The 22,526-nt window shown below is 44.3% G+C and overlaps 1 protein-coding gene across 2 annotated transcripts in view; it reads left to right on the top strand.

The window, feature by feature from the left end:
- Positions 1-22,526, top strand: part of LOC142585620 (sodium- and chloride-dependent GABA transporter 1-like) — a 38,051-nt gene that overhangs the window by 4,958 nt on the left and 10,567 nt on the right. For both annotated transcript variants that reach the window (XR_012829110.1, XM_075696528.1), the window contains exons 4-12: positions 4,742-4,873; positions 10,593-10,812; positions 11,531-11,663; positions 13,761-13,895; positions 14,744-14,847; positions 15,670-15,794; positions 18,368-18,480; positions 20,414-20,542; positions 21,624-21,726. Coding sequence is in view for 1 of the 2 variants with exons in the window: in XM_075696528.1 (XP_075552643.1) it covers positions 4,742-4,873; positions 10,593-10,812; positions 11,531-11,663; positions 13,761-13,895; positions 14,744-14,847; positions 15,670-15,794; positions 18,368-18,480; positions 20,414-20,542; positions 21,624-21,726 (1,194 nt within the window). In the remaining variant the exon portion in view is untranslated. The remainder of the gene's footprint in view (positions 1-4,741; positions 4,874-10,592; positions 10,813-11,530; positions 11,664-13,760; positions 13,896-14,743; positions 14,848-15,669; positions 15,795-18,367; positions 18,481-20,413; positions 20,543-21,623; positions 21,727-22,526) is intronic.

Raw genomic sequence — 22,526 nt, 5'->3', positions numbered from 1 at the left:
GTAATCGAACTTCTAAACCAAAGCATCGTATTTGTTCACTTTAGACACTATAATATACATGGCGACTTCACGAATAGTGATATCCAGCTTGGGTGCGGCAGTGTGAAGGTTGAAAAGGGTCTGCTTGAATTTTTTTATGTAATTAGCATTCTTTGGAAACTTCAACTCAGTTTTCGATATGTCTGTCCGTGCCTGCCTAACCTCTTTGCGCTCGTAATGATTATGCATGTATGTAGATCTATTCATGCCCAGGGAAGAGGATATATACCACGTGTTGTATTAATGAAGCTACTTACGAAAGCTTATTGTTTGTATTGCGGATGTGTGCGATGCTGATGTTGCCTGGTGGTGGCCTCCTGGCCTCGTCAAGCTGTATGTTTACAGCTTTCTTGCCAGGGTGGCCTTCAACACTGTACTTTGTACATGTTGTAAATAAACTTGACTTGACTTTCACTACAACTGCCTCAATACGAGAAAATGAACTTTGAAATCTATGACGTTACGCTGACGTTCCGACACTAAAGTTTAGGCGTGGAATTAAATAAATGGAATGCTGCCTTTTATTTACTGTTATTTTAATCAAACTCGTATTGTTGATAAGGAATGTCCGCGCAAAGGCTCCAAAACTAAAATAAAGTAACACGAGTTGACAGCGCACGATGAAAACAATCATAATACTTGCTATAAATGCACGGAGCATAGCACACAAATTTGGTCAACTTGGAAATTTTATCTTGGCGTACCAGCCTCATGTATTAGTATTAATAGAAACATGGCTGAATACTTGAGTGCTGGATTCTGAAGTTGTCCCTTCATCATACGGGCTGTTTCGTGCAGATAGAGGATCAAGAGGAGTGGTAGCAACAGCAATTAAAACTAACAATTAAACTAACGGTGCTGTCAAGTGTTCCTTTATTTTACCTAGTCCCCCTACTGTAATACCCACCAGGGCGATATGTACGTACTTGAATAAATAAATGAATAAATAAATGCTCAGTGTTAGATGGTATCCCCTACCACGAACGCGTGTGGTGCAAGGTCACATACTTTGATAAGTGCATAACCTTGTGAAAAGGGGGGGGGGCGCATACAGAACCCCCAAACGCTCCACTTGGATATCTTGGACCATGCTGACGGAATGTGATTTCTGCTCAGTGCTCTAAATGTCAACGTGAAGAAATGCAACAAGGTGTGGGTAAACAACGGGAGTAACAAGGACTCCCTTGCAGTGCGGTTACATTTCGAACACTACTACATTTCGAAGCACAAACTCAAGGCCAAAAATTATCGTCGCGCGGGACTTCAGTTTGCCAGGAATAAATTGGACTAACCTTTCACACGACGGCCGGGAAGTAAGAAGTTCGGAATGACTACTGTAGTTCAGTTTTTCATTAATTTGTAAGCAGTACACTTCACGCATGAACTGTGTGCATCGAAAACGGCATTTCAGATCACAATTAACTCGTCTTATCCTGTCCCGTATCTATGACTCGACAATTCAAAAAAGAAAAGAAACAGTGCCCACCTACGTACGATATTGTGCGCGCGTAGACGATTCCGCCGTGTTCAGCTTCTTGGAATCGGAACTTTCCAGCGTTCAATGAAATGAAAGTCGAGTGCGAACTGTGGTCACAATATAAAAACATCGTTTCTTCTTGCGAAGGCAATTTCATTCCACAAAGAAGAAAGCGTATTAACCGATAATACCCGTGGTTAACTCGAGAAATAATCCAGATGAAGAAGATAAGATAGAACTTATTGACAGGAAAGACAGAGAGGTCGACCTGAGTTAGTGCACTCTAGTCTTCTACTCCGCACTGGGGAAGAGGGAAGGGGAATGATAGTACGGGGATGGGGGAAATAAAAATAAAACAACGGCGGAAAAAAAGTAAAGAACATCGCCGCTGATAACTATATTGTTACTTCGCGGCAGAAGATCGCAGAAGCCAAATTGCGTTTCCACGACACCGTTTCGTTCATGGCGCACAAGCCTAAAAAATTCTGGCGATACTTTTCTGATGAACGGAAAGCCATTTCACAAATAAAATTTTCAAATCGCGTTATCAAGGAACCGCGAACTATTGCTAGGGAGCTTAACTCCTTGCGCCAATCTGTTTTCACAAAACCTGCCTATAGTACGCCTCGATAGAATCATATATGTTGAGAGTGCCCATGCCAGAATCGACGATAAACGATGAGGGTATCTTTTCTCTTCTGGAAAAACTAGATCTAAAGAAAATATCTTGGCCCCGACAATATTACTTAATCATTTCTATCATGAGAAGCCACCAAACACTGACACCAAGGACAACATAGGGGAAATTACTTGTGCTGAATAAATGGAATAAAGAAACGATAAATTAGTGGAAATTAAAATGGATGAAAAAACAACTTGCCGCAGGTGGGAGCCGAACCCACAACCTTCGCATTTCGCGAAGGGACACTGACACTTGGTGTCAGTGTTTGTTGGCTTCTCATGAAATGACTAATAAAAATCGGGCCCCTCGGTTAACCCCCTTTCTTCTCGTTTAATCATTTCTAAACCGATATGTCGTTTGGGTATCTAAATGCTTGCACAGAATATTCATCACTTCTCGTGAAACAGCGATGTTAACAGACTATTGCGCAGTGCAAAGATAATTCCTATCCACAAATCATGTTTAAAACTAGAATTAAATGACTATCGCCGCGTGGTCACAAACAAGTGCCTGTTGTAAGTTATAATGGAGCGCATCATCTTTAAAGCCGTAATACCGCACTTAGAAATTAACGAAATGTTTTATAATCGGCAACACAGATTTAAATCAGGCCTTTCAACTATAACTCACCTCGCTGAACTGACGAAATAGTCAGTACAATAAACGATGTAGGTCAAATAGAAGCAATGTTCTTAGATTTCTCCAAGCGTTTTACGTTTTCTCCTATAAAAATTTAATTACAAAGCTCTCAGCGTACAGTATTGACAGTAAAATAATCTCATGGACCTCCAGTCTTCTAACAAACAGAATACAAAGTGTGGGCATAGATAAACGTGTTTCGCAACCACTTCAAGCTTACTCCGGAGTTCCGCAAGGGTCGGTTCTTGGTCTTATTTGTCATGTGCATCAATTATCTCCAGTTTCATGTTGAAGGACACGTCAAAATGTGGCTCTTTGCCGACCAGTGTGTAGTATATACACTGGAATGTAAATTAGGAAATCAAATCCAACTTAACAATTCCCTACAATCAATCTGCTCGTAATGTGATACATCAGATATGAGACGAAATGCGTCAATAACCAAACGGATCACATTTGCTAATAAGAAAAAAGCCACCTCAATGTTACATACACGCTTGGAAACACCGCAATCGACAAATGAAATCAGGTAAAATACTCGGGCCTTAACCTCACGTCCAACCCTAAGAACCTAATATTTCCTCCATATTTCTGAGCGCCGAGGGCAAACTACCTTTCTTAAGACGTAACTTGCGTAAAGGTTTGCCACATGTCAAATTAAATGCCTACAAAATACCCACTAGGACATCAATAGAGCATGCTGACTTAATCTGGACTCCTTATCAAAAACATGTAATCAATAAAGTAGAGCTAGCGCATACAAATTAGTGGGTACATTCATATACTTTGATTATGCAAGACAGTACAGTGTCTCAAATATAATTACGAAGGCAAATTTAGAACTACTTTCATAGCGCAGAGAAATTTCAAAGCTAGAATTCATTTACCGTCTGTACCATGGTCAATTCAAAATTCCACAGACTCGTTATTTATTTGACCCTTTCCGGCACTCATCTAAAACTAACCACGGTAATACAATTCGGCAACCTTCAAACCGCGTTAACACACACAAATACTCACTATTTCGCTTGGCGATCTTTTATTGAAACCGCTTACTTAACAGTTTGTGTGTTTGTTGTAATACGGTCAAATATTTTGTTACCCTAGTTCAAACCATTCATTTCTGTTCATGATTGCCTTTTGTTTTTGACCTCTTTAACCACTCCTGCAAAGACCGTGTGGGCTTGCAGTATGTGTGTACAAATAAAAAAATATGTCACTGGGACGCAGAATAAGGGAATAGGAAGGAAAAGAGAGGGCGCTAAACTTCGAACTGTTTTATTCGGACAGCTAAGTCGAAAGAATACAACCGACTGCATGAGCCAGCGGTCGCGTCAAAAAGAATCACAGCAACGTGACAAACAGTTATGACTATAGTTACTAAGAAGATAAACAGATATGTAAATGATACAGTTGGCGACTGTTTTCTTAACACGAAGAGCGTCCAGCGACTCCCATGCCAGCATGTCACTACTTCTGTCCAGTACCTCGATTTCACGAAATTGCGGCTCTTATTGTGGAACTAACGAGAACAGACTTTTGAAAAGTTCAATCAAATAAATTATGGGGGTTTTTAAGTGCCAAAACCATGATCTGATTATGAGACTCCCCTTATATACGGCGTGCCTCATAATCAGATTAATTTTTACCACCAAGGGTTCTTTAACGTGCACTTAAATCTGAGTACACGGCAGGTGTTCTTGCATTTCGCCCCCACAGAAATGTCGCCGCTGTGGCTAGGATTTGATCCCACGACCTCGCGCTTAGCAACTCAACACCAAAGCCGCTAAGCAACCATGGCGGGTTGTTTTGAAAAGTCTGAAGGAAATGAGCGTTTATTTTTTAGCGTCAGTTTAAGAGAACAGCGAGCGGTACTTACTCGGTTGTTGCCTGTTCTTGCGCAGGCGCATTCCTTGTCCCGTACTTCATCTGCCTCCTCACGACGGCGGTTCCCATGTTCTACTTGGAGGTGGCCGTGGGCCAGTACCTGAGCAAGGGCGGCATCGGTGTTTGGGCCTTAGCGCCGATGTTCAAAGGTATACGCTGCGTCAGCCTAACAGTGCTTTTGTGAATCACCTGCGCAGTAAATTACAGCACGTTTCGCGATTGTAGAAACTAGGCAGGGCAATAATGTAGTATGTCTCATTTATAACATAAATGTTCAGATGCTATATAGTGTACCAGCTTGGAGATATCGGTCCTCGAAACTTATAGAAATACATAGGCGCCCCACTTCTGTGCATTTTGTATTCATTATCCCTGTTTGACTGGCATTGGAGTGAGTACTCTTGGTTATTGTTGTTTTGCTATTTTCTTTGCGGACTTCAATGTTTTTTATCCTTTTGTAGACTTCTGCGCGATCTTTTGGTTTGTATAGTACCCCTAATTTTTCTATGTTGCGAACATTGCTCTTTTTCATTTCTGTCTTACTACAAGGTTATCTTACTTAAGGAAAAATGTTTCCCAGAAGCCTCCCTGGTACAAAATGAGATAAAACTATAGCTCGAACACCAAGGAATTTGGCAGCAGATATTGTGGACAAACATGTTGAAACAGGCTCTGATTGCAAGGTTGTTGCTAAATCAATACGACTTGGATTTGGCAATCTTCAAATGTGCCTTACAATCACTTATTAAAAAGGAATCAGTGCAACATTGTTATTTAATTGGTAGCTGAACATTGGCTCAGTGGATGTGACGTTGCGTTGCTGAGCTCGAGGTGTCGGGTTCAATTCCCAGTCGCCACAGCGGTGGTATTTCGGCGGGCGTTGAATGTAAAATACCCTCGTACACCGTGTTCTTGGTGCATGTTATATAATGAAACCCAAGTGGCGAAAATTAACCCGGAGCCCTTCCTCTACGGCCTCCATCATAACTCACTGTGCTGTTTCTGGACGTTCAACCCCAAAATTCACTGTTTGACAATGTGATTTCCCATACAGCTAACTCCGGCATCATCAAGTAACCCACCCGGCGAAGTAGAGTTGCACTATACGCTTGGATACATGCAATTTCTTTTTTTAGAGCGCAGCTCTTAGGCGCCCGTTTCTGCGGCTAGCGTCGGCGTCGTCCCTCAGCGTGCTCGTAACCAAACGAATGAGCACGGTGAAGAATGAAAGAGCGAACGCGGAGCGCTGATGAAAGACGGTGATAAGGGCGCAAGGAGGAAAGTGAAGGAGAAGGATGAAGCGGAACCAAGAGGCGACAGCGGAGAAGGAGGGTATGGCGAAAGCGTGAGAAGAAAAGCGTAGTATCGCGCAAGACGGGCTTTGCGGCGACGATGGCTACAAGGTCGCACCAGAGTAGCGCGCGTCGTCTGTTCACCGATGACGCCACCGATACCATATATGGAAACAAAGCGTTGCATTAGTGGAGGTCTGTGTGCGGCGGTTGCTGCGAATCGCGCATACGCGTCACCCACGCGCTGCCTCTCGCGATCACCGGATTAGCGAGGCAGTCGCGCCACACTTCGCTCCGTCTGCAACGTGCCGCAAGAGACAGACTGTCCGCACCAACCAATATATCGCGAAATGAAAACACGTATAGAGCTGCGCTCAAATTTCGCATTAGGGATTATCGTTATGGTCGGGAAATTTTCCAACCATTTTTTTTGCAGTTTTAACTCCAATTTGAAACGCAGACAGCTAGATTTAGTCAGCTAGCCGTCAGCACTCAGAGTGCGCGTTATTTTACTGCTAGTGCCACCTGTCGAGTAGGCGCTCTCACGCGCGCGGGCTATCCTCGGATATTCCCGCATGCTCCACAACCGAGTGGTTCTGCCGCGCGCGTTGAGTTTGCGTGCTTTTGTAGAAAAGGTCTTCTTTGTTGACTTCCTACGGGTTTACCGTGTCTGGGATCTGGCTACCTTGTAACGATTATCAGAAGAATAAAATAGAGGGCCAACCAAATGTCGATGCTAAAGAAGACAACGTCGACGGGAAATAGGATACGAAATTAATGAGTAATGAGAACGAAAAAGAGACAGAACAGAGATATAATTAACATTTAATCGCCGAATTATATGAACCACCCTGCACGTCAACTTTGCCTTCTTTAACGTCGACACTTCGTCGATCAAAGAAGGTTCTTACAAAAAAAAAAAAAAAAAAAGTCCGCCTGCGATTTGCCCTGTGATAGCGGATGTACAGCGAAGTTGTTGCCGACGTTAGGCAAGCACCACCACCACAAGCGACGTATGGCACGCGCGCGCGCATGTGTGCAGAATTGCAGCACACATCCTCATTCTTCTAGGCCCTCCGCCGAACGCAAGTGCTTTACTGAACTAAATGAATGCTTAAAAGTAAATTGCGTCAGAAAAAAATCCGTAAAGTCCGACTTGCACACAAGCTGCAGACACGATAGCTTCGCATTGTTATTCGAATATACGAGAAAACAAATCTGTTACGCGGAAACTCAAAGACATATGCCGTTAGAGGTCTGTCTGAGTGGCCGCGGCCGCTAGGTGGCGGTACCGTTAGCACAGCATACATACTCAGAATCAGGAACACCTTAGACTTCTGTCAACCAGGCAGGATTCCGTAAAGGCTACTCAACAATAGACCATATTCACACTATCAATCAAGTGATAGAGAAATGTGCAGAATATAAGCAACCGTTGTATATAGCTTTCATTGATTACGAGAAAGCGTTTGATTCAGTCGAAACCTCAGCAGTCATGGAGGCATTACGGAATCAGGGTGTAGATCAGCCATATGTAAAAATACTGGAAGATATCTATAGCGGCTCCACAGCCACCGTAGTCCTCCATAAAGCAAGCAACAGAATCCCAATAAAGAAAGGCGTCAGGCAGGGAGATACGATATCTCCAATGCTATTCACATCGTGTTTACAGGAGGTATTCAGAGACCTGGATTGGGAAAAATTGGGGATAAAAGTTAATGGAGAATACCTTAGTAACTTGCGATTCGCTGATGATATTGCCTTGCTTAGTAACTCAGGGGACCAATTGCAATGCATGCTCACTGACCTGGAGAGGCAAAGCAGAAGAGTGGGTCTAAAAATTAATATGCAGAAAACTAAAGTAATGCTTAACAGTCTCGGGAGAGAACAGCAATTTACAATAGGCAGCGAGGCACTGGAAGTCGTAAGGGAATACATCTACTTAGGGCAGGTAGTGACGGCGGATCCGGATCATGAGACGGAAATAATCAGAAGAATAAGAATGGGCTGGAGTGCGTTTGGCAGGCATTCCCAAATCATGAACAGCAGGTTGCCGTTATCCCTCAAGAGAAAAGTATATAATAGCTGTGTCTTACCAGTACTCACCTACGGGGCAGAAACCTGGAGGCTTACGAAAAGGGTTCTACTCAAATTGAGGACGACACAACGAGCTATGGAAAGAAGAATGATAGGTGTAACGTTAAGGGATAAGAAAAGAGCAGATTGGGTGAGGGAACAAACGCGAGTTAATGACATCTTAGTTGAAATCAAGAAAAAGAAATGGGCATGGGCAGGGCATGTAATGAGGAGGGAAGATAACCGATGGTCATTAAGGGTTACGGACTGGATCCCAAGGGAAGGGAAGCGTAGCAGGGGGCGGCAGAAAGTCAGGTGGGCGGATGAGATTAAGAAGTTTGCAGGGACGGCATGGCCACAATTAGTACATGACCGGGGTTGTTGGAGAAGTATGGGAGAGGCCTTTGCCCTGCAGTGGGCGTAACCAGGCTGATGATGATGATGATGATGACATACTCATTCTTGTAGGCCCTCCACCTAGCGCAAGTGCTTTATTGAACTAATTGAATTTCTCAAAGCAAGACGCACCAGACAATTTGTAAACTAAGACTTACACACAACCTGCGGACATGATAGCGTCGGATTCTAATTCGAATATACGAGAAAACACGCGCGTAAACTCAAACACAAAGCCTTTCAGCTGCCGTTCGTTCTTGTGTGAGCACCGCCCACGCAGACACGAAAAATCCCGACCAACACAGCTTCACCGTAAAACCACTTTGGGCTCAGCCTTTCTTTTTTCGATGTCCATTGCGTGCAAGTTGAATTTTCTTTCGCTACGGGCCGCAACGCCCGCCTTCTCTGTTATTTTGCCTGCTCAGTCGGAACATTAGGGCGGTAGTAAAATCTTAAGATACCGCTTTTTGTCATTTCCTTTCTTGGAGCCAATAAATTAGAACAAAAGGCACATGCAACCTATGATTTGCATTATCGCAATCTTTTGCACCTTCATGTTGCCGACAATCTTACGAACAAAGGGCGCAGCATAACAGCTATAGCGAGGTTTAGCTTTCCGCTTGAAATCTCCGGATTCGCATGTTCGCACTATACGCGCGTGTGACATGTTGGCGCGACACAGCATGCAAGGCAACTCCTGCTCAGCAGAAGGAACAGCGCCCTGGCAGCTACCAGGCGTCTCACAATGCTAGCCTGATAAGTGCCGCCATTGTCGTTGCAGGCATTGCACCTCGATGGTGCACGAGATGAGACCAACGGAAAACCGTCGGCGTTAGAAAACCGTCCGGTGAGATAGTGGACAACGTTATCTTGACGTTCATTGCTCATGTTTGAGAACACACATAGTCAACGTTACTGGAACAGTAACGTTGCACACGGCAGCTCGGCAGGAACGCTAGTGTTCTCATAGTGCGTGCGCACCACCCTTAAGGTAGCAGTGGATGGCAGAACGCTTGCCTCTCTCCGCTCCCGATGCGATTGAGCGTAGCGTAAACGGTGCCTCTCTCGACTTCATCGTTCTTCGTCGATGCCCGACGTTGGAGGTTAAGTGCTAAAGCGCGCGCTACGGAAAACGCGTGTCTCCTCCTCTAGCCCGGCAGTGGCTACGCGTGGCTGCCCGCGCGGCTGAGCATATTGCAGCATGCGTGCCGTATCGTGGAGGCAATGTGTGGCAGGTGCAAACATGCAGGCGAACATAGATGGCTGATGTCTTCGTGCGCTCTGTATTCCCGCCCGCCTAGTGTTTGGAGGTCGCGTAATAGGCGTACTCTCAAGTATCGAAGACGCGTTGAAGCGGTGAGGCGAGAGGCAGCGTGATGCGGTTCGCTCCCCGCTGCCGGCGCTCTTCATCACACCAGTGTTGTGAGAGTGAGTGCTCACAGTCATTGAGTGCAGTCAGTTCATGTCTTTCTGTGCGCGTGTGACACCATGCTTGTTCATTTGCTTGTTCATTTAGTAAGCGAATGTTTACTGTGCTCCAGAATGAATACTGCATGAAGAGAGTCCAGATATCAATATGGAAAGAACAGAAACGACTTATACAATGCTGTACATACAAACATTAAAGTAAAATAGTTCCGTAGAATATTTTCTAAAGAGGAACAGAAATTATACACTTCTATTAAGGTAAAACCATTCAGCAGAAATCAAGGTAATGCAGTTGAGTTGGATATATAATTAAAAACAAATAGTTATATACTTATATATACCACAAATAGAAGTTGTCAAACGCTTGCATTTGTCAATTAAGACACTCGCCAAATACTGCACTGCTTTTTTGTCTGAAGGCTGCAGCATCTTCAACGTGAGCGATATTATCGGTAAGACCGTTCTAATGTTTAATGGCACGTGGAAAAGTAGACTAGCTAAACACATTGCTCCGGCCGGAGACACGCTAGAAGCTCAGATGATTGCGCAGGCGCCTACATGTGCGCAATGGATGAACGAGTAGCGATGTATAGACGGGTGCTCACTACGAATTATTTTATGTGGCAGACGTCCCAACATAAAGATATACCAACAAGCCATGTCGTATTCATCGCAGGTATCGGCATCGCATCATTTGTGGTCTTGACGCTGAGCAACGTCTACTACATGGTGATCGTGGCGTGGATTCTCTTCTATTTGATCTCTTCATTCGCCACCGTGCTCCCCTGGAAGCACTGCGGCAACCATTGGAACACCGACAAGTGCTGGGAGCACAATGATACCCACCCGACACCGCCGCACAACGGATCCGTTACACCCATCGTAGAGTTCTGGGAGTGAGTAGGTTTACCGCGTCAACACTGATCAGCTAGAAAATTACTCTGCGTTGTCTTATCCAGACGTTCGCACCAGCTGCATGCCTTCACATCCGAAGCCCTATAGCGACAAAGGCGTGCCAAACCAATCTTCCAGTTGTTTAAGTTTCTAATGCGTGCGTGCGTGAGCGTGAGAGAGAGAGAGAGAGAGAGAGAGAGAGAGACTATCCATTCGTACGTCCGTCAGCTGAATGCTTATGCACTCTGCACAACAACGATCGCGACTGTACGCAAACACCTCGCAATCTCGACTGAGTAACGATAGTCCATAAACTGCATCGGTTTACGATGAAACATCTCTCCATATCAATGCGAATAGCCTTCTTGGCATGGTCAGACCAGTTTTCTTTCCGGCTATCTAGCTATCTAACTGAAAATCAACTTGAGTCACTCGTATGTGCCACCGGGTATATTACACTCTTCATAATGCTCATCAAAGCATATAAGACATATCATCACTAATCACACACCCATGATATAATAGAGTGTTAACAAAACACACAAGGTGTACAAAGTGTACATTGAACAATAAACTGGCATTTATTGTACAAGAAATTAATGTTTACCTCTAAAGAATGATATATTCATATTTGGATAGTCATACTGAACGAGCTCTGCTCGAATTTCTTTTCTCTCTTCTTTTTTCTCCCGCCATTTATGCCGCATGTGGTGCTCTCAGAAACCACGTGCTTGGGATCACACCCGGACTGCACGAGATCGGGAACATGCGTCTGGAATTAGCCCTCTATTTGTTCCTCGCTTGGGCCGCGGTGTACCTCGTCATCTGGAGGGGCCTTCATCAAAGCGGCAAGGTGAACCAATAGAAATTGTAATACAAGTCCCACACGCACCAATTATGTTCTCACTTTTGAGAGCGCACTCGAACACCGGCGTAATTGACGGGCCTCATCGTCACTGAGGAAGAAAACCTGTTTCGCAGAGGATGTCACTTCTCAGTTAGGGAAAACGTTCTCTTCCCACTTGAGCCAGCATCACAGCACAACGTCAACAGTCTCCCACATAAGCCAGCTTCTCTGCACTGCGGCTTTTCGACAGCATTGACAGTAAGGTCTGCCCAGCGCGAAACGGTGAAACAACTTTTTACCTCGAGCACTTGAACATTGTGGCCCCAGCAGCCAAGATGCGTCAGATGATCGCAGGGACGGCAAGTGTCCCTGCCATGCAGGACACTTAACCTTTGGACTCCTTTAATTTTGTATTTAGCCTGCGTCTAAGGGATCCGACGGCCGCCTCCGTGAAGGCAAAGGTGTCTAAAGTGCAGAGAAGTTGGACTATCGTGTAAACAATAAGTCTTACGAGCCTCATCGCACATTTCGTGGTCAGTATTGTCAATTGCTGAGAATTGTCTTTCGGCGAAATTTTTGGGGAGGATAATGGTGAGTCGTAAAAATGTAAATCTTCATATCATTGCAGGGATTCTTGAAAAACACTCTCAGATGCGAAGTTGGCTTTTCTTCCGTCCTGGAACAGAACTTGAGCGGTCTTTCTTTTAACTAATAAACGGTATAGCTTCGATGAAATGGTGCCACAGTATAGGATGTCGCTGAGATCTGACACGGGGGTATTAAGGCGGTGTTACCAATTCTCCTTACATTTAAGATCTTTTTCAAAAATTCCAAGCTCCCGCTTTTCGAAAAAGCCAGCGTTTTCGTACGAAACAGCTTAAGTGAGTGTTAAGTGTACTTTCTCCCATAATGTCCTTCGGTGATACTTTCCATTAGTACAGAGTAGCCAACCGGACATTCATTCTCCGGCCTTATTTTGTATCGTCCCATTCCATCTTCCACCCTTTTGCTCTTCGTCGAGGATGAGCAGTTGGCGCGATGGGTGATGAGGAAAGAAGAACTGAATATATAATGGACTGTTGCAGAACACAGACCCTGGTTACCTACCTGCTTTCAACCCGCAAGGTAGCGGGTGCAACGGCATCTGTCGCTTTCCGCTTTTCTACTCTGCCCGAATAAAATTAAAATAAAAGCTTTGTGCCTCGAATAAAGTGCGTAGAATTAAATAATCAACCATGATACCAATGCGCCTCTTTAGAATTTGCTTTACGTCAAGGGCCGGGCACCCTTGCTTTAGATTTGATGTCACGCACTTGCAACAATGCAAGAGTACGCTCGCGGACGTGCAGTCCCGCTCTGTTAGGGTTGCTCCCAGAAAACTGCACGCGCCTGCGGATTTCTAGCGGCGCACGTACCTTGTGCCTCTGGGTATGTTTCACAGACACACACACAGGCGCGTACACATACATACATACATACATACATACATACATACATACATACATACATACATACATACATACATACATACATACATACATACATACATACATACATACATACATACATACATACATACATACATACATACATACATACACACACACATACATACATACATACCCGCCGTGGTTGCTCAGTGGCTATGGTGTTGGGCTGCTGAGGTCGCGGGATCGAATCCCGGCCACGGCGGCCGCATTTCGATGGGGGCGAAAACGCCCGTGTACTTAGATTTAGGTGCACGTTAAAAAACCCCAGGTGGTCAAAATTTCCGGAGTCCTCCACTACGGCGTGCCTCATAATCAGAGTAGTTTTGACACGTAAAACCCCATAATTTAATTTTAATACATACATACACCCATGGATACAAGCGTCACAAGCGCCAGTTACCATTCGCTTGCAGAACACTTATCTGACCCACAGCAACCATGGGAGTTGAGTCTGCTCAATTTTTAATCTGCTATAGCTTCCTCTTTCTTTCTCGCTAGCTCATGTATCTACTCCCCATCTATTTCCTCTTAAAGCAAGTGGCCAGTGAGATTTTTGTCTTTGCTGACCTGTATCTGCCTTTCTCCGGACATAATTTCTCTATTTATCTTACAGATTGTCTGGGTGTCGGCATTGTTTCCCTACGTTTGCCTGTTTATTCTACTCGTGAGAGGCGTCACACTGAGCGGAGCGACCGACGGTCTCTTGTTTTACGTAAAGCCAGATTGGAGTCAACTGCTGAAACCGAAGGTGAGCACGCCTCTTTAACTGATCTGAAGCCAACCTGACAGCTTAGGAGAGCGCTGCAGGCGTGCTGGCGAGGGTTGTGAACGCGTACGTTGACTCGCTTTGCGAGCGACCTCGCCAAGAACGCTGCCTTTTTATTGTACCTTTTTTTTTCTTTTTTTGCAGCAATAGTGCTGTCTAAGAAAGATCAGAATGTCAGCCAAGGAAGCGAGCGAATAGCAGCAGCTTCGTTCGAAAAACGTGCGCTTCCTGAAATAGTTCAAAAGACTCCACATCTCGAAGTGTTTTTTTTTTAATTTACTTTTTTTCACGAGGGTCGTTAGAACGTCACTATCCGTAGGGACGAGGCAAGCTTCCCGGAGACGGAGCTCACTGCGTTCTCTGCGCGCTAATAATTCGACCAACGCGAACGTCACAAGAGTAGTTGACATCGCAGCGGGGCATTGGTCCGATATAAATAATTTCAATGGCTCTTTACTCGTTACATTCAAAGACTCTTGTCGGGCTGCTGCAATTCCGTATGCAGTGTTAAACCCGGGGAAGATCGTCGCAGTTTCATTATTAGTTCCGTGAGGAGGGTGCGCGAGGGCTGCGAAAAAGTTAGGGGAACCGGCAGCGCCCTCTTGTTGTGAAAGCGCTGGGTGCGGCCATATTTCATCTGGAATGCCAGAATGCTAATGCTAACAGATTGCTAGAAGGATGATGCCAGTCACGTGAACGGCAGCCGGGCGCGGCACGACCTGCCCTCACCTGCAGACCAACCTATATATCGGCACTTCGATATACCGATTAATGCTGGTTACACTGACAGCACACGTCGCCTGCCAACTTTTCTCGTGCTTTGTTTTCAGGTATGGATTGCTGCCGGCACTCAGGTGTTCTACAGCTACGGAGTAGGTTTCGGCTCCCTGATGACTTTAGGAAGCTACAATGAGTTTCACCAAAATTTCTTCAGGTTAGCGTCCGCAGAAGCTTTCTTTACCTTCTAAGTCATCCAACCTCATAACGTCCGAGGTGCCGTCTTCTGTTTTCCCCAGGAACATTTTGTTTTCGCCCACGTATACGCTGTAAATCAAATTACACCTATAAGTGTGTCCGTATGCGTCCATATTTCATGCCTTTAGGCCCATGGAAATTGGGGTTTCGTATGGAGAAAAATGCTTATCGATAGTGGAATTACTAACATTAACAGCTTGGCAACGTCGGACACTTATGGGTGTAGTCATAAAATTACGCCCTCCAAGCCGCATAACATACAATGTGTACAACGGCCGTTAACGCTCACGGAGTAATACACCTCAGATAGAGCTGACCTCCCCGCCTATTCAATAAATAATCTATCCTCTGGCAATATTTACTATTAAATTACCGACGGGTGCTACATCGGATGCTCTTCATTACAAGCAAATTGGAACCGAACCATTCTATAAACATTTTCCCCTGTATATTCAAAACTTATGTGCAAACTATTTTACAGTTTTTCAGTTCGACAAGGCCGCCTCTCTTGTTGGTTAACTGGACAAAAAATTCTGCCTCCGTCTGTGCCTGCGTGTCTACGTGTCTCCAAAAAATAGAAATTATTAAACTAGATACTTTTCATTAGCTTTTAGGGATAAAAATCGCACTAGATGTGTAGCTGTACCGTAAACAATGTCACGACTTGCTGCTGCAATCTCTGAATTCTAATGTCTATACTTAGTGCAAACAGCTAGAGTTTAGAGGCGGGACCCCCGACTGATAACACTCTCCTTTTTTTTTTTTTCACCCATGTGCACAGAGATTCAGCGGTTGTTTGTATCGTCAACCCTATGACGAGCATTCTCTCCGGAACGGTTATATTCTCCGTGCTTGGCCACATGGCTTTTCTAGCTGGCAAAACTGTAGGGGAAGTCGTGAAGTCTGGTAAGAGCCTCATATTTATTAACCACTTCGAGCTGGCTTGTATGTGAACTGGAACTCAGCGAGCCGTTCCTCTGGTCGTCTAATAAAAGAGGATTAGAGCATAAAAAAGTTATTAAAATATTATGAACAGTCTTAAATATTCCAATCTTATTTTTCGTTTCCTGATGACAGGCCATCGGATCAAATTATAAAGGTACTTCGTAGGGAAAAAAAAAACAGTGTCGATTTAGCGGCAAATGCGAGAGGAATGCGTTAGCATTACGTCGCACATCCCTGAGGTCCTGCATATCCATGATTTAAACCGCGTTCACCACATCGCAATGTGTTGTTCAGGAGCTCACTCGACAAACGTCCCGCCTCATCGAGAAGCGAAGGGCAACTGACAGTGGAATATATATATATATATATATATATATATATATATATATATATATATATATATATATATATATATATATATATATATATATATATATATATATATATATGTGTGTGTGTGTGTGTGTGTGTGTGTGTGTGTGTGTGTGTGGCACATTGCCTGTATTCACTGGCTTCTTTCTAGCATGTATAGAGCAAAAAAAAAAAAAAGCTGTGTCAGGAGCTTTTCATGTTGCTCTACAATTTTGTCGTTGACACTTTTAATTTAATTATAATATTTGAGAAGTTGATTGATAAATTTATGCTAATTATGTAGGTAGGTGGAATACAACAAAAAAGATAATCTGAGCATCTCCAAGCGATGGCAAACAACATTACCTTGCTTCTGTCCAGCTACATGCGTGGTATTTGCATATTTTAAATCTTGGTGCATGATAGTTGGGACACCCTGTACACACACACACACACACACACACACACACACACACACACTATACATATATATATATATATATATATATATATATATATATATATATATATATATATATATATATATATATATATATATATATATATATATATATATATATACACCCATTTCTAAGCCCTCCCACCTCTCTCTACCTCTACCACGTGACCAGCTTTTCACAGTTCACCCACCTGCACATTTAAAAAAAAATGACACTCCTAATGCAAATGCTAACGCATTAAAAAAAACGACACTGATTCAAAGGCCAGAAAAAAAGGACACCATCATATGCGAAAAACATAAGACCAAATCAGATTAAATTCAGTGCACATATTGTAATCTAGGAGGGGTGATATGGCTAAATACCCGAAGTGACATTTAATGAAAGCGCCGAGGACGACGACGAAACAGAACGACATTGTTAATGAAATGCATCTGTCATGTCTTGATTGATTTGTGATCAAAGCGGTCGAACAAGGAATGTCACTGTAGCCAATATTCTGACCCGGGTACATGGTATCTTCAATGTAGCAACTGCCTTAGCAGCGGTTAGCAGCGTTGAGTTGCTGTTTTGAGGACAAATTCTCTTATCGAAGCGTTTACTCCAGAGGCATTCTTTGTTCGGCCAACGTTATTTCAAGCCTCCATCTTCTCAAGGCTGCACAGAGCGAACTTTAAAACGCTAAGCTTACTATTGACCGACAAGAACAAAGGGAACAAAGGGGCTCGACCTTCTGTCGGTAACAGCCATATGAGGAAAGATAGATAGATAGATAGATAGATAGATAGATAGATAGATAGATAGATAGATAGATAGATAGATAGATAGATAGATAGAGAGAGAGAGAGAGAGAGAGAGAGAGAGAGAGATTTATTACGAGCGAAAAGCTGACAGGTCGGCCTGAAATATTATGCTGTAGCCTGCTACTCGGCGTTGAGTAGCAAGGAAGTGGTGCAAAATAAGAGAAAGTGAAGGCGATGATGAGATGACAACGAAATGCTTAATAAAAAAAAACGTTAAACATTTACCCGAAACAACTATACGAATCACACAGACAATGAAGTTAGGGAGAGCTTAGGGTAAGTTAACTGTTACATTTAATTGAAATGTACTTCCTTAAAAGGAAATGGACGTGGACGAAAACACTACTTGCCGCGGGTGGGAGCCAAACGCGCACCCCCCGCGTCTCCCCCCTCGCCCCCTTTTATAGCATTTCATAAAGAAGGTAATGTTTTAACTTCGACTAGTTATTGCGACATTGCGTTTTCTGCGCTGGTTTCCGCTCGAAAGGCAACACAAAGTGTAAGAGCAGACAACTGCGCTGTCTTGCTTAAGCAGATTTCTGCGATCACTGTGTTGAATCGGTTGCTGTGCGTTAGTCCTCGAGCAGCTACCGATGTGTACTTTTTGTCTTGATGTCATTCCTATCTGTAGGAAAACTATATTTCCCTACTGATACTGTGCAATCGTATATAGTCAGTATGTTCCCACTGTGTACATTGAACATGTATGTTCTTCATTGCACTAGTTTTTCACTGTATATTTGCGCCAAATTGCTCATTCGTTAGTATCAATATTAGACTGTGCTGTAGACAAAGATTTTCATTGCAGCAACCTGTTTCGTACGAAACGACAAATGTGCTGGCAACGCAATGTTATTTCTTGATGTGTGTGGCCTGAAATCGCCCATATATAGTCTTCTTTCTCACTGCAAATCCTCAGGACCAGGCCTTGCCTTCCTCGTGTATCCCGAAGTCGTCACTCGAATGCCGGCCTCGACGATTTGGTCAATACTCTTCTTCGTCATGCTGCTCTTCCTCGGAATAAACAGCCAGGTACTGCGTCCAGCGCATTTCTGATAAATATGAATGCGTGCACCTCTTTCTTCATAGCGTTGTTATACAATGCGCTTGGAGCACATTGCTGGCTTTCTTTCATGAGGAAATGCACAGTGACTGGCGGTAAGCGAATGTAGGTACAAAGCCATTGGCTCTGCGGACCTATAGCATAGACACCGTTACACAATACGATTCACTGAAAAATGTGTACTATCGGGTACAAAAATACGCAGGTCGCGAGAGCGGAAACCGAACTGCGTCGCTGCGCCGTCTGGCGATATCAGCCATGTTGTCAGCGGGGTTCTAGACTGCTGAGGAACACACGCAAGGCCCACTCTGTAATCACAAGCTCCTCAATATAAGCAGCAGACAGGGGATGCAGCTCTACGTGACAAGGAAGCCAGTTGAAAGCTTACGCACATTATTCTTTTGTATCTGCTTGTCTTACGCCACTGTGTCCCCGGTCACTTTTTTTGTTAAGCAAACATGTACTGGAACAGACTGGATCGTTCGCACATTTGAAATGTCCTATTTTTTTTCATTGGTGTGCCCTTGAGCGAAATATAATTTGGATTTCAAGTCTAAAATCCCGGGGCCACGTCACACGTCGTTATCACAAAATCTATTAGCGTACCAGTGTAGTTTTTCAAGTGCACCAGCAGGAGTGGCCGTTTATGGTCCTCCTGTGCATCCTTCTGCGTGCGCACAGTGTGTTCATTCAACGAAAATATTAGTGACATTTCACTTTGTGAACTCAGATTGCACAAGCGTATGGGTGTTATTCCCATAAGCTGCGCGCAAACCCGCGTTTCCCTAGTCGGGGTCGGTCGCTTCGCGCTCGGCTTGCCGCCGCTCGCGTTGCTGCTCCGTCCTTCGCGCTCGGCGCTCAGCCTCTCGATCGCCAGTACATCCTGGTACATCCATAGCGACCACAGAGCCCCCGAAGTGAATCCAGAGTACCTCCACCTACGCTTCTCCATGCATACCTTCCTCGACGTGATCCTCCTCTCCACCTCCAGGCACCCTCCTCCTCTGGCTTTGCTTTCCACTCCCAGCTCGGCGACCTCCAACTTAATCTCGCTGATTTCACAGACAGGGCATGCACGCTTGCGCATATAAAGGTTAGGCGTAACGTTAAGAGATAGGAAGGCAGCGGTGTGGTTGAGAGAACCTGAAGCAGCAGGAGCTTGATGAGGGCGAGTTGGTGTTACATAACGGAAGAAAAAACAGCGCTACAAAGATGCGGACTAAAAGAAGAACGTGTACGACTTACAGGCGCTAAAAGAAGAACATGTACGACAGACAGGCGCTACAGCGCCTTGTCCGTCATACATGTTCTTCTTTTATTCCGCGTCTATGTAGCGCTGTTTTTTGTTCAAGGATGAGGGAACAAACGGGGATAGCCGATATGCTAGTTGGCATTAGGAGAAAGCATGAAGGAGTTGGGAAGGCCATGAAGGGCGGACTGCCGGGGGTCTAAGAGAGAGAGAGAGAGAGAGAGAGAGAGAGAGAGAGAGAGAGAGAGCAAATGATAAATGAAAGGCAGGTTGAAAGGCAATGAAAGGCAATGAAAGGCAATGAAAGGCAATGAAAGGCAATTAGAGATCGCTGGGACAGGCCTTCCTCCTGTGGTGGACATAAATAGGCTAACTATGATGATTATGATGATAATGAGGATGATGATTGACCTTCCTCCCTTTCCCATTCTTGCGTTTCCTCGTTCTCTCTCTGTGTGTAGCAGCAATCTCTGCAACACTACGCAAAAGTAAATCAATGTGAGTTCATGTTGCCTAAGTAAAATACTCAAAACACGCGCCATCCTCTGTGTGTTTGACTTTGATGCGACCTAAGAAGCCTTGTTAGCCAAACCTCCGCTTTCCTCTGCTTTTACTGTGAGACCGAGCATATGTATTGACCCTTGCTTTTGCAGTTTTGTCCATCCGAAGCGATAGTCGCCGGACTGATCGATCAATGGCCGCGGCTCGTAACACGGCGGAGGCTCATCACTTTCTGTTTCGTCGTTCTCCAGTTCCTCCTTGGTCTTCCGATGACGACGCAGGCAAGTGCCCGTTGGCGGATTGTTACTCTGATGAAGAGCTCTTATCTTTCCGTCTTGTCTTCCGAAGCTGTAAATGTAGCGTTTCTTTCACTGGTAATACTAAATGTTGTGCACAAATCGTCGATGACATGATTGTCAGTGTAATGTAATGATGAACGAACGAACGAGCGAGCGAACGAAAGAACAATAAATCCAGTGAATGAAGGAACATTTTTCCGTGCCAAGTGCTTCACAAAGCTAACGGGCAGCACTATCCCTTCTTCCCCTCCCTCCCGCAATTCGGTTGCTCAAGAGCTTCCCCCTTTCCCTTGGCCCCTTTGTATCGCAAGTCCGACCAAAGACCGCCGCCATTGCAAACACTAAAACGAGTGAAAGAGGCAAAGAAACCTATTCGCTTTGAAATTTGGTTCATGCATTGATGAACTGATTAAATCAACTACCACAGTCGTAATCTCCACCTTTTTGTCAATCCACCTTCATGTGTCTCAACTAAAACTGACCACACAGAAAAGATCTAGGTTATGCTCTGTTTAATCAAATCTCGCAGTGGATCTTTTATCTCCAGAACATCATTCGACTGGAACCATCTTCCTGCGTAAACAGTTAACAATAACCAACCACCAGTTGCTTCGTTCCGTTCTATACCGATGAAATTATTTCTGTACATAATATTGTTACAGAATTGCGATAGTTATTATTGTAGAGTAAGAACGAATTAAACCTAAGTTCCCTACATAATGCCTTCGGACCGAAGGGCATTAATTAACACAATGGAAAAAAATATACATGGCGGAAAGTGCATGACAAACAGGTCATAGAAACGCATGTGAAAAAGTAAACGATCTAAGGCAAAGATCATAATTTATAAAAGGAACCGAAAACTCCTCAATTTAAACTTAGAGATCTTATGACATTATAACGGGACCCACGCATGTGGTGGTCTTCGAGCGAATGTTTCTCCCGGAGGACATGAGTCCGTTCGGGATTCGCGCCACGTGCACCTGAAGAAATGTTTTGCATTGACTTAGACAATCACTGAGGATGGTTTCTGCCATAATCTGTTCACCATTTATCTTTGCAGGGTGGAATGTACATCTTCCAGTTAATGGACAACTACGCTGTCAGCGGCATCACACTGCTGTTCATAGTGTTCTTTCAAGCAGTAGCGCTTGCTTGGGTCTACGGTAAGCCACTGTTCAGCGCAATACGCAGCATTTTACCTTCACAAGCATTGACTGTACCTGCTTGCTGGTTCGCACTTGTCGGGCCAGGACACACACACGTAGAGGAGGTCGAGGCCAACCTATTAGACCCAAGAACGTACAGGAGCTTTTCTTGCTAACAGTCTTATGTGGCAACGAAGAAAAATGTACCAAGGCAAAGTGCACGCAAGTAAGAGCGCTTCTCGAAAAAAAAAAAAGTTCCACATATATGTTAGCTTAAGCTGGGGGAACAGAAAACGTACACACTTCATTTATAACAGCAAAATAAGACAAAATACTGCATTAAGCATTTAATTTGACGTATCATTCTTAATTTGACGTCTGGGCAAAAAGACTGACGCACGTGGAAGGTACGCTGAGTCATGATCTATTCCAGGAAACCAAAAGCGCCGTCAAACTCTGCTGAAATACATGGCGCCGTAACGCATGTGCAGAAGCTGGGCCACTGTAGCGTTACCTTCATTGGCCCAGAAAGTTATGTGCGAGTACGTATGCGGCCCAAGGTCGCAGTGTCCTGTCACTTCACAAGCATAAACTTGTTTATAAGTTTTACGCTGTGCTGTGCTTACTACAAATGTAAACAGGCGACATCCACCCATTACTCCATCAAAGCTTTACACAGCTGTCAAATGAATCCGCTTCAACATGTAGCTATAGCGAAGGTGCTCGAAGAAATTTGCCGTTATGCAAATGAGCAAACGCTCAAGTTCCCTCGTCTATAAATGAGTGCTTGAAATCACAGTTGAATAGGCGCACGCAGA

This window comes from Dermacentor variabilis, chromosome 6, assembly GCF_050947875.1.
Source record: "Dermacentor variabilis isolate Ectoservices chromosome 6, ASM5094787v1, whole genome shotgun sequence".
Classification (NCBI taxonomy): domain Eukaryota; kingdom Metazoa; phylum Arthropoda; class Arachnida; order Ixodida; family Ixodidae; genus Dermacentor; species Dermacentor variabilis.
The sequence above is the reverse complement of the archived record's forward strand: the minus strand, read 5'-3'. Positions and strand labels throughout refer to the sequence as shown.